Genomic DNA, 12,040 nt, shown 5'->3' with positions numbered 1-12,040 from the left:
GACTGAAAGGAAAATGTAATATATGTCACCATTCTGACATATACTTCAGTTGCTGTATAGGGTTAAAAGATTGCCCAGAATAGCAGCATTTGAAGTGCACAGTTTTTGGACTGGAGTGATGTGATGTAGGTGATTTTTTTAGTATGAAATGGTTCACTGGAACAAGCTTTGGAAAGATCAGTCAATGATGCAACTAAATCTTTGCACATCCTGTGGTTTGTAGAGTAGAGCGAATTCCTATTCAGCAAGCATGCCTGCATTTTCTTCGGTTGGAAGTTTTAATGTCTTTGTTGCTTCTCCTTCACAAGAGAATAGGGTGGTAGAGATGTCTGTTTCCCGAGAGTATTGATCAGAATTGAGATGATGTGTTTTCCTTATAGCATAAATTAAAAGTTGGTGATAAGCTGAGTTGCATAAAGCACTTATTCCTCTTCCCAAAATACATTGCTAGTCTGTAAGGTTGATTGTTATGCTATTTTAAGTATGTGTTTAATTTGCATAGTTATATCTTAATAGCACGTTTTTTAGTGATGCCTTTTAGACATCACACTCAGACTAATATTTTGCTGATCTGGACAGTGCTCAAGGGGCTCAGCATTTGAGACAGAGACAATTGTGCAGGTTTGTGCATGGAAAAATGTAAGCAGCAAAACCCAGAAAATCAAGCTAGCTGTAGTGTGTTGAATTTGGCTACTAGAGATGCGTTCAACAGTGCTGAAATGAGGAAAATGTTCTTTGTTATTTGCAGAGAGCTCTGTAAAACCTGCTATAAAGTCAGCGGGGGGGAGGGGAGGAGACTTTGGGAAAAAGAGCCTAAGAAAATCAGACAGTAGGTGAAGTGGAAGAAAACATGCAATTCCTAAATTTGTTTGGAAGTTGGATTTTCTTTTTAATTAGTTGGTATGCAGTTAGCTTCATTAGGCTGTTAATCTTGGTCAGAACTGATACTCAGGAAGTGTCAGAGCTGCTGCATAGCTCAGTGTGGAAGGGGAAGGGTGTCAGTGACAGCATCAGCTTGAACAGAAGTGATGAGAAGCAGCACCATAGGAAGATGGTAGTACTTTCTTTTAATAATTTACTTAACCATCCCTAAATGCCCTTCCCCCCAAAGCTAGCATACCATGTGACTCCTGTGTATTCTGTTGTACATAGTAGAATGAAAGTAAGCAATTAAAAAAGGCTTTATCCACATAAAATATGAATTTTGCACATACATAATTCCTTTCACTCTACTTGTATTTGCAGTAGTGAGGTGAGAGCAAAGCAGTGGAAGGAAACGTCTTCAACCTTCATTCTGATACCAGAAGTATGACAGCGTAGAGTGCAAGCTGTTACAGTAAAAACATATAGCTGAAGCACTCTTTTTTCCTTTCCCCCTCCCCAGGTTCTGTCTCAGAAAACCATTAGTTCTTCACTTTCAGTTTTGTGATTTAGGCAAAACCCACTACATTTCAGCTGAGATCAGTGTAGCGTGTTAATGCTTGTATTTCTGATTAGAATATCAAAATCATTCAGAACTTTGCTAAATGCCTGCACTCTATTGAGCAACTACAATACCCTTTCAAAATATATGTTAATTTGGTATGCACTTAGCTGCCTAACTGTAAGAATGTTGGCTGGAAAGCCTTGAAAATGTAGGTGATTTATACTGAACTGACTTCACTTGCTATAAAACCTTTTATTGGGTTTTTGGTTTTGTTTTTATTTTTTTTCCCAGCAAACTCTGTGAAGCACTGGTTTGGTGTTTTGTTTTTTTTATCTGGGTTTTTTTTTGGTTTTTTTGGGTTTTTTTGGTGGGTTTTTTTTTTGTTTGTTTGTTTTGGGGTTTTTTGTTTGTTTGTTTTGGTTTGTTTGTTTGTTTGTTTTGGGTGTTTGGTTTTTTTTTCCCCAACAAATTTACATGGTTCTAAAAAATTCAAACCAGAAAACACAGAGGATTGTTCCCAGAATACCTGGACACGACTTGGTTATAGACCCCTGTGCTCGGAGTTAAGAATGCACCATTACTGGCTGATGTGCAAGAGGACTTTGAACCTTGCTACCCACTGGGCCTTCTCTGAGAATGTTCTTCCTTTTGAGGGGGTGAGAGTATGATTTCAAGTGTTCACTCCAGAAAATTGCAGCTGTTAGTGAGTGTCTTGCTTGATATAGCAGTTATTTCTTGCAGTTAGGAATGCTTATTTTAATTTTTATATGTTGCTATGTTGGGTTTGCCTGCAAGAGTCTCTTAACAGAAGTGGATTGACTATTTTAGAGACAAAGATGATGATGATGATGTACTGTTATTTATCCCTGATATATCTCTCTCTAGCACAATGAGCTGCCAAGAGGAATATGGCCTGAAAGCTTTTAAAATTTTTCACACAGGTTCATTTGAAAAATACAGGTGCACTATCTTGCTGCAGCAATGTATTCACTGCTTCTACTGTCTCTTCCTGAAGATAGGAGAAACATCAAGACAGTATTTTCTCTCCTATAGTGTTCTAGTGTTTATTCCTCTCACTTTCCTCTACTGGCCTGCAGAGAGCAGTGCATCTTTTGGGAATCCTATAAAGTTGTATGAAGGGTCCTGCAGGGAGGACTAACAGGACAATTTTTCTGCCCCATATCCTCTCCTATGTGACTTCCAAGCACAAAAGCTCAGACAGCTATTGGTGAATGTCCTGATAAAGCATATACTGGAGAATAGGAAGTAAACCTGTTTGAAGTACTGTGATTTTGATTAAATCAGGGGTAAAACTGGAGTTTCATAAGTGTTAATGCAGGTAAGAGCCAGGGCTTACTGTCAGTTTGCTGAAGTTAGTGATCTTTTATCATGGCATTTTGAAGTGTGGAAGACAGAAGATGGAGCCCTTGACTCTCACGCTATACATGATGTTCTTTGCAGTAAGTAGATTTAACAAAATGAGTGGTTCTAGGTCATTTGGGATACTGGAGATATTTGCAGTAAGCAAGAGTTAGCAGTTCTTGGATTACAGCAGGCTTTTTGGAATTGCATCACTACCTATGGTAGGGATTGAGTTCAGATCTTTACATTACCCCATTACATTTTGCAGTGGTAATTGATTATCACTGTAGATTTAAATACATAATGCTGGCAGCATGCTCAATGAAATGCCCTTGATTCTGGAACAAGTGTTAGCTATTTAGGATGCGGGGGAACAAACAAACCGTGTCTGTAATCTTCTTGGCCATGATGCAAATTTAGTGTCTTTGTTCCTTGTATGTATTGATCCAGTACAAGTGCTGTAGTTTCGTAAAGGAATCTTACTGTGATAATACATTTGGTTTTGTATGTTTTAATCTATGTAAGTATATACTTCTGGTAATTTTGGCTAGGTAACGGTTTGTATGTCTAAAATTAAATAAGCAGTTATTTAAAAAGAGAGAATAGGTCTAATTCTATAGTGCAGAATTCTTTTGTGCTTTATGCTAAAAATTGAAGTGCTGTAGTATAAGCAAAATGCACTGTTTCAAAATGTGTAAATAACAAAATGCTAGTTTAAGTGCATTAGTCCCTTTTCCATTATGCAATATGCAACTCAGTTTTTATATAATTAACAGAGTAAGTAGCATATGGTGGAACACAATAATTACACTTTTAAACATGCATGCTTGAATAGAAAACCTCATTAATAAAACTGCTTTTCTAAAAATACTAAAATATTTTACCGTACCTTTTGGAAAGTTCATAACAGATGTCAGTGCAGTGATTAATTTGGAAATACAGTGCTGTAGCTCTGTCAAATGTTTTAAACAGCAATTACAGTGGTTTTATGGGGTTTGTTTGTTTGTTTGTTTGTTTGTTTTACAGCTCTGAACATAAATCTGAACTCTCCTTCTTGGCTGCAGTATCCCTCCTTATGATCTTCTTTCTGGTTCAAAGAAGATGCTCCCTGGTTTCAAAAATTGCTATGGCACTTGGGCTCCTGGGAGTCTACAGTTACCGGGCAGCTATTGGAAATGTCATATTTCCATGGCAACATGACAGCAAAGATATTTCAAAGTAAGTTAATCAACAGATATGTAACTCTGTTTCGAGAGAGGTGTTAATGCTTTGGATATCGAGAGATGAAGTGGGAGGGAACGTTATGTCTAGGCTAAAATCACATTCTTATGAATAAAACTCTATTTTGTAGATGGCCAGCACTCAGTTTTCGTAGTTTGTGCATAATTTTGAGCTCCATAAAGTATCTTTCGACTGTGACAGATTAGAAGCTAGTCAGATAAGAATTAATATGAGGAAAACCAAATATTCATACCCTGTATTTTTGCTGCAAAGAAACTCCAAATGCACCATCTCCTCTTGTTTTATGTGGACTTGCCACATTTAGCAGAGCACATGCCAAGCTCATTTAGCTACTTCTTAGTTTTGAAAAATGGTTAGGCAGTAGTTGGGACAGCTACTTTTCTGTATCTTTCTTTGGCTGGTAAGTGTTCTGTACTGTATGGCCTTTCAAGATGTAACCAAATCCCTCTTGAGGTCTGGGCTGTGCTGCACAATGCATACTAAGGATTTTTATGTGGATGTTAAGTGTCCTATAGAACTGGTCTGTAACTGTAAGAAAGCTGTTAGCTCTTTCACCAGCAGGTATTTCTAAAATAGAGCCAAGTTGACTTACTTTTATTATGATACCTTTTACTGTTGGATGGTACCTGGCTCTGCAGCCTCAAGCTTTTGTAAATGTCAGAGAGCTGTGGAAAACTTCCAGAGTCAGTTAGGTCATTTGATGAAGAGGACGGGATCATGGAAGAGAATTAGTAAAACAATTATTTTCTGGATTTAATAATCTTTCTCTCACACTTATTTTGAATTTGATATGGATACAAATGGTTTCTGTTGGTGCTTTTTAATCAGGGGCCAGAGATTCTTAAGATATGACATGCAGAGATGGAAAAATTCTCTCCTACAAGAGAAGATCTTAGGAGATATAAAAGATCAGATTTGCTAGCAAGGCACGTTTTATAACAAATATGTGTATGTATGTATGTATAGCTAGATATATTTACATACATTCCGTCTCTCCAAATATTGAAGCTAATTCTAGTTGTATACTAGCGTTAAGCTGTTAAGCTATTGTGTGCTAGTTCTGCTGGATGTGAAAGTAGGGTTGTCTTTACACAGTCTTCAGAATTTGGCTTTGTATTTGAAAATGACTGATTTCTGAGTGTGACGTCTAGTTTTGCTTTGTGTTTGAATACAATCCCTGGAGAAGAATACTGTCCTTGCAAAGAGAAGCAAAATACTGCAGTGGGGAACTGAACATTAAATACAGCAATTGAGCCACAAATAAAATGCCATTAGAGAAATAAGGGGAGTACTTACATACTAAAGGCAGTGCATTTACTGTGAACCTCTTCATTCTATAATTGGTGTACTGATTGCAATTATAACAAGATAGATACTGGCTTTTTGTGTTATATCACTGTAAATAAATAGTGAATATGGTGATTTGCTTAAATTATGCTAGGTCTTTATATATCTCTGGTTATAGACTGGTCTAAAAATTTCTGTCATGTTTCAAAGCTTTATACCCTTTATATCCTCAGTGTAAGATGGTAGGGTTAGCAAATGCAGGGCACTTTCCAGATGTCAATAAGAAAGGAGCAACAACAAATGTGTAACAAAATAGCTGTTTTTTAAGATAGCGTAAAAAGAGGAATATAGATAGTAATGTCTTCAGGTGTTGGTAACCCTACTTTCGTGCAGCATCAGAAAAACCCCAGATGAATCTTCTGTGGCAAACTGTGGCACACAGGTCCCATCTGTGGAGAGGTTCTGCCTCCCTCCCATACTGTGGTGCCTTATATTTTGTGTAAAAGAAAACAAACAAACGCCAAACAACCAAACCAACCAAACCAAAACAAACCCATGTGTCTGCTTCTGCTCTGTCAGAATTATCTCTGTCATAACACCCCCCCCAGCACACAACACAGGCCATGACAGGGGTTCTGGCATGGTCCCTTGCTGGAACTTTGAGAAGCCCATGATAATGTGGACTTCTTAAGCCTGAAGTACAAGGCTTTATAGAGCAGACATGGTTTGCCCAAGATCAGTAACTTGTCAAACATGTTATCTTTTTCAAGGCTCCCAATACAGCATGTCAGAAAAGATGGTACATGCATCTTAGTAGTTTTGAGATGTTTGCTGATGTGTTGTCATAGTAATCCTAGCTCATTAGGTGGCTGGTGTGATAAATGGTAAAAGCCTATTTAAAATACCACCAGGAGCAAAATCAGGACTTTCTTTTAAATATGTCTAGAGGTATGTTTAGTGTATTCATAATACGGAATAACTCCAAATCCAGATGCAAGGTAGAGGTAGTTTTGTGTAACATGAGAAAAAGCTGTAGGCAGCCGAAGCATTTTTCATACCTAATGCTTTGTTCTGTAAGATGGAGAACCTTTGCTCTGAAACTCCCCCTCTCTGTACTCTTTACTGAATATAAGTCTCTTTTTCTCTGGATGTGGCGACTGCTGGGAGGTGGATGAGAGAGAAGAGGCAATTGAAGTATATCACGTCTTCTATGGCTTACACAAAGATAACCTCTAAATTAAAATATGCAAGGAAGTAATTTGGCCTTCTGTTTTCCATTGTTTAAAAATGGTAGTTTGTGCAATGAAAAAGACAAGTATAATACTAAACTCAAACAAAATAATAGTAGTGCATTTGCTGAGAAATTGATTTTTTTAGTCTGAATTACCATCGACCGGTTAATTTCAGTTTTCGCTTAACTCATTTAATAGTGACAAATACCCAAAGCTATTTCCTAAAGTTTTACTTCTAAGTTGCATGAATGTATTTTAATATTTTATGGTAATAATTATATCAGAATTACCAGAGATGCTGAAAAAGGGCAATGAATTTCTGCCTTAGCCGGAAATGGAATAACTGTCTAAACTTTATGGATTTTGGCTTGGGTTGGTTTTGGTGTTTTTCCCCCCTAAAGGAAAAAGCCACTGGGCCTACAGAGATTTTACAAAGGCTTGATATTTAAGGGAATAAAATTGTAAAGTGCCTTTGCATATACCGTTACATATGAGTTTGAAGCTCTGAAAGCTAAATCACAGAACATAGCACTGTTTTCAGGTTTAGGAAGGCCATATCACTGTCATGTGGTGGTTTAATCTTTTTTCTTGGTTCTGTGAGTGCAAAATGAAAACTGAACATGTACTGTTGCTTATTATTTCTGCTCATGCTTTTTGATTATTTTTCCTGTATGTGGAAAATAAATACTAAATTCAAGCTCATTTGTTAGTAATTGTTGAGAAAGAAGGTGGCCTTCCAAAGTCTGAAAAAACTAATTAAAGTTAAAAGAAATTTCTTTTTAGAAATTTTGACTAGTGGTGTTTTCTATTGTCAGCTAGTTACATTAGTTCCACCAAGTATAACTAGGCTTTTACTATTTTTAGTGTCATGATCTAATTCTCCATGTATTATTAAGTCTAGATGACTCAACAATCCTCACTTCTGAATGAATTATGTTAACTTTGTAGGAGACCACGTTTCTTCACCAGTCAAATATAAAGTGACTGCTAATCCCTAAAGATAGTATATATTAAGTTATGGATAAAATGTGTAGATAATGTGGTTTTTAATATTTTTCAAAAACAACAAAATTTTGAATTTGGTCAATTACTTGGATTTTTAGTATTATAGCTTAATAATCTAATTATTAATGTGATCTGTGACTTCCCCCCCCCCAGTAAATATAAGAATATCAGTGCATTCTGATGGTTATCTGCTGTCACTTTCTTTCTTCCTTTGGCCTTGTATTGCTAGAATAGCAGGTCACAGGTTTTAAGCTTACTGGTCCTTGTCCTTGTCAGCTTTTTTGGACGAGATGCTGTGTTTTTTTCAGAAGCCAGCTTTCACTGGAAATGAAGAGGCCAGTGAATTTACAGGTGCAGTGAACATAGCAATAGGTGCTGTTTACAACTTAAAACATTCAATTTTTTTGTAATGGGTTTGCTTAGGGATTTGAAAAATGTGTACAGTTACAAGGAAAAAGTGTGCTAGTGTAAACCAGCATGTCTGTATATCTGCAACTGTGTGAGGTGAAAAGATGTCTGAATTACGCAGAAATTTCAGAGTGAAAAAAGGAACTTCAAATACTATCACTGTCTTTTCAGTTGGCTAAAAAGGAGCATATGTTTGTGTGAATGTTCAGAGAAAAATGACTGAGCAGCTTAAAGGGAATAGTAATTTTTAAGTAACTTTAATTCCTGAAATAAAGTTTCCATATCACTCTAAGACGTATTTTTGGGGAAATTCATTATGCTATATAAATGGCATTATGTGAATTTATGGAGCTAGACCTTGAATAGTAATAAAATACATTTATTTTTGTTACATTAATTGACATATGTTACATTAATGTGATATTTTATTTTATAGGTTAGTTTTTTAGCACAAGCTGCTTTCTTTGCTGAAGTTGATTTGGATGTGTTGCAATTTAATTATAAACTATTTTTAGAGTTTTGTATTTGAGAAAGCTCTGTCATGAAATTTGCCAGTACTAGCCTTAGAATTTAACCTGTTTGGCAGAAGTGCATTCATCTGCACCTCTCTTGAAATACTTTCTGACCTGTGAAATAGACATTAGTAAATAGCTAATATTTCTGTTTTATTTATTTATTATTACTTTTTTTTTCCACTCCTCTTTAGGGGGATTACTGAAGCTCGTTTTGTTTATGTCTTTGTTCTTGGCATAGTCTTCACTGGCACCAAAGATTTGCTAAAGTCACAGGTTATTTCTTCAGACTCCAGTGTGAAGAGTACGGGATTATGGGAAGTGTATAGTGGATTGGTTCTACTAGCAGCTCTTCTATTTAGACCTCACAATTTACCAGTCTTGGTGTTTTGTCTGTTGATTCAGACAATGATGACGAAATATATCTGGAGACCTTTGAAATTTGATGCAGCACAGATTACTATCATGCACTACTGGTTTGGCCAAGCTTTCTTCTATTTTCAGGTAAGCTGAAAACTCTCTCTGCTACAGGGGTGGAAGGGGAGGGAGAATAGTTTTCGAAAGAAACGTTATTCATTGTGAGTAAAATGCCAACTAAATCTCAGAGTGGAAGAGTTTACTGAGTTCTCGGAACGGTTTAGTTTCTAACTGTATTATTAATGTTTGTTTTTCAGAATCAGGGAAAGATAACTTATCCTCAATACAGATTTCCATAAGTGTTAGAAATATCAGATACCTATACCAGGGGTGATTTTGGTCTGTTAGTGAGTTGGCCTCCTTAGTACTGTTCTGGTAATAATAAATTTAAGAATTTCAGCTGAGTTGATTAATAATACCAATAAAGGGCAGATGTCTTTTGTCCCTGATTCTTGAGGCTTATGAAACCTTTGGTAGCATCACGATAGGTCGATGTAAACGTACAGTTTAAGGCTGAAGGGAAGTTCTGTGACAAGGTAATGTCTCTTATGAGAATCAGAACTAATTGCCATTCTTATTATATCAAATGGTATCTTCTTTCCTGAGGAGCCTTACTAATTTCAATAACATTGTTCTCTGCATTGCAAATAAGGCTGCAATTCCACAGACTTTCCTTAGCATTGAAGCTGGAGAGGTTCTCTCCACTTCTAATAACACTGGAAACTTATTCTAGCAGACTGTCTAAGGAGGGCATTTGTTAAACTGGGAATCAGGTTGTTTATGGTTTAGGAGGAGAGGCTTTCTGATTTGTTGCAAAATTTCAAGGCGAGACCTGTGTTGGTTACTTTTGAGGCATGGCTGAGGATGTTAAAGGTGTAGTTAAGCTTAGGGTACTTCCCTACTATGTTTCTGATCCTGTTTGTACTGACTGAGGATTGGCTTGACTTTGCTCTGAGAATACATGTGAGGACAGGGAATTGCTGATGGGGTTAAGATCATCATGATTCATCCCTTCCCATCCAGTTTTCCTGCTCAGAGGACGTAACACTTCTTGGTTGAATGGCTTTTGCATGGCTTGACTCTTTCTGTTTAGGCAAGTCAGCTCTGATTATGGCATTCTGAAAGCAGCCCTTAGTGGGGCTGTCAAGAGGCTGAAGGCAGGGCCTTTCAGTACTGAGGTACGAAGCAAAAGTAGCTGCCAGAAGTATAACAGTGGGTAGGCTAGCAAGAAAATCCAGGTTGTGGAAAAGGGACTAATAAAGAATGGCTTGAATGTTTTCATAAAGCACCAATTTTCAGTGATGATGAATTCTTGGTACAGTTAGCTGAGAATTTCAAGTTGAGGCTGGAAAGTTGAGGCTGGAAAAGTTGAGGCTGGAAAGTGCCTCTGGAGATCATTCAGTCCAGCCTCCCTCATCTAACAGGTCAGCCAGGTCAGGTGTCCAGTCCAGTTTTAATTGCCTACAAGGACAAAGGCTCTGCAACCTCTCTGGGCAGTTGGTCACAACGCTTGAGCACCCTAGCCAGTAGAAAAGCTTTTCCTGGTGTTTAAACAGAAGTGCTTGTGTGCATTGCTTGCACCTTAGCCAGTAAAAAAGCTTTTCGTGATGCTTAAACAGAAGTGCTGGTGTGCCCTGCTCTTCATCCTTTCAACTAGTCACTACTGAGTGACTGGGAAGGTCAGAGTCTGACTTCATTTTCTTTACTCCTCCATAACAGGTATTCATTCGCATGCTATGTTATGATCCCTGCTGAGCTTTCTCGTCTTGGGAGTAAACAGACCAGCTTGTTCAGAGAGATGACATATGCTTTGCTCCCATTATGATCTCTGTGGTGCTTCAGTAGACTTTCTCTGCTCCATCCATGTCTGTCTTGTGCTGGGAAGCCCAGAACTGAACCCAGCAGCCCAGATATGATCTCACCGCTGCTTAGTAGGTGGAATGGAGCATCTCCCTCAGCCAACTAATGCAGTCCCAGATGTTGTGTCTTTGCACAAAAACATGGTGTCCACCAAGACCCCATGTGCATCTCTGCCAAGCTGCTTTCCATATGCCTAGCCTCCAGCCTGACCCAAAGCATGGATTTATTCATCCCCAAGTGCCAGATTTGGCATCTCCCTTTGAACTTCATGAGTTTCTTGTCAGCCCACTTCTCTAGGTTCTCTGAATGGTATCAGACCCGTCTGGTGTATCCAGTATACCACTCCTTCCAGTTCTGCCTGGTGTGCATACTTGCCCAGGAGGCACTCTGCCCCATCATCCAGGTCGTTAATGAAGATGTTAAAGAGTATCAGCCCCAGTGTCAAGCCCTGTGGTTGTTTGCTAGTGACTGGCGTTCAGGTGGACTTTGTCCTGCTGATCACAGCCCTGTGGGCCTGGCATTTGAGCAGGTTTCAATCCACCTCATTATCCACTTTCCTAGCCTGGACTGCATCAGTTTGCGTGGGAGGATGTTATGGGAGAGGTGTTAAAGCCTGAGCTGAGTGGTAGAACTACCACTATTAAACTGGCTGGGTTCACAGTTTTTAATTTCCAGACAGGCATAAAGATCTAATGTGGCATACAAAAATGATAGCAGGTCTATGATTGAAATACAGAAATGGAAAAAGCACTGAAATTTGTTGTTGATGTACATGAGACTGGATTCTAAATTTAGACTGTGCTAGCTAAATGAGCCAGGAGAAGAGAAATATAAACTGAATCTAAAACCCTTTCATCTGGAAATATGAGAGAGATTTAGAGAACTACTTTTTGTACATGTCCTGGTGTGATTATGAGAAGAATGAGACTTCTTGCCGATGTTGCTGAGCCTTTATTAAATCTTGGTTGGCAAGAGGGTGTGTAATGACAAAAACAGTAACTCTGTCTCGCTAAGTGTCGAATGTAAGTGATAGCCTTTTGAATATGATAGTGAGTAAAAATAGCCTTGTTCAGGATAGCATGTTTAATGAATGAGACAGTGTTCTGTGAAAAAAATATTGTAGTGTCTTTAAAGACTTTATGGAAGTATAGCTGTGAAAATCCTGTGTACAGAGTAAGCAAGGTTCATAGGAAGAAGTACTATTTTTCATTAATTGGTATAGTTGAAAGTGTGTATGTGGGGAAATGAAGTGCCTGGGTGTGGAATCTAATATTTTGATCTTAAGTAGA

At 37.9% G+C, this 12,040-nt stretch overlaps 1 protein-coding gene across 8 annotated transcripts in view; it reads left to right on the top strand.

The window, feature by feature from the left end:
- PIGG (phosphatidylinositol glycan anchor biosynthesis class G) overlaps positions 1 to 12,040 on the top strand; it is a 105,827-nt gene that overhangs the window by 56,102 nt on the left and 37,685 nt on the right. For 6 of the 8 annotated variants that reach the window (XM_030471331.1, XM_030471333.1, XM_030471332.1 and 3 more), the window contains 2 exons: positions 3,815 to 4,006; positions 8,669 to 8,978. In XM_030471331.1, the coding sequence (XP_030327191.1) occupies positions 3,815 to 4,006; positions 8,669 to 8,978 (502 nt within the window). Of the gene's footprint in view, positions 1 to 3,814; positions 4,007 to 8,668; positions 8,979 to 12,040 lie in introns of those variants that run through there. The other 2 variants (XR_003989326.1, XM_030471337.1) reach the window with 2 other exon arrangements.

The sequence above is a fragment of the Strigops habroptila genome, chromosome Z, assembly GCF_004027225.2.
Source record: "Strigops habroptila isolate Jane chromosome Z, bStrHab1.2.pri, whole genome shotgun sequence".
In the NCBI taxonomy this organism is placed as follows: Eukaryota; Metazoa; Chordata; class Aves; order Psittaciformes; family Psittacidae; genus Strigops; species Strigops habroptila.
Note: the sequence above shows the minus strand (reverse complement) of the source record. Positions and strands in the feature narration are given on the sequence as shown.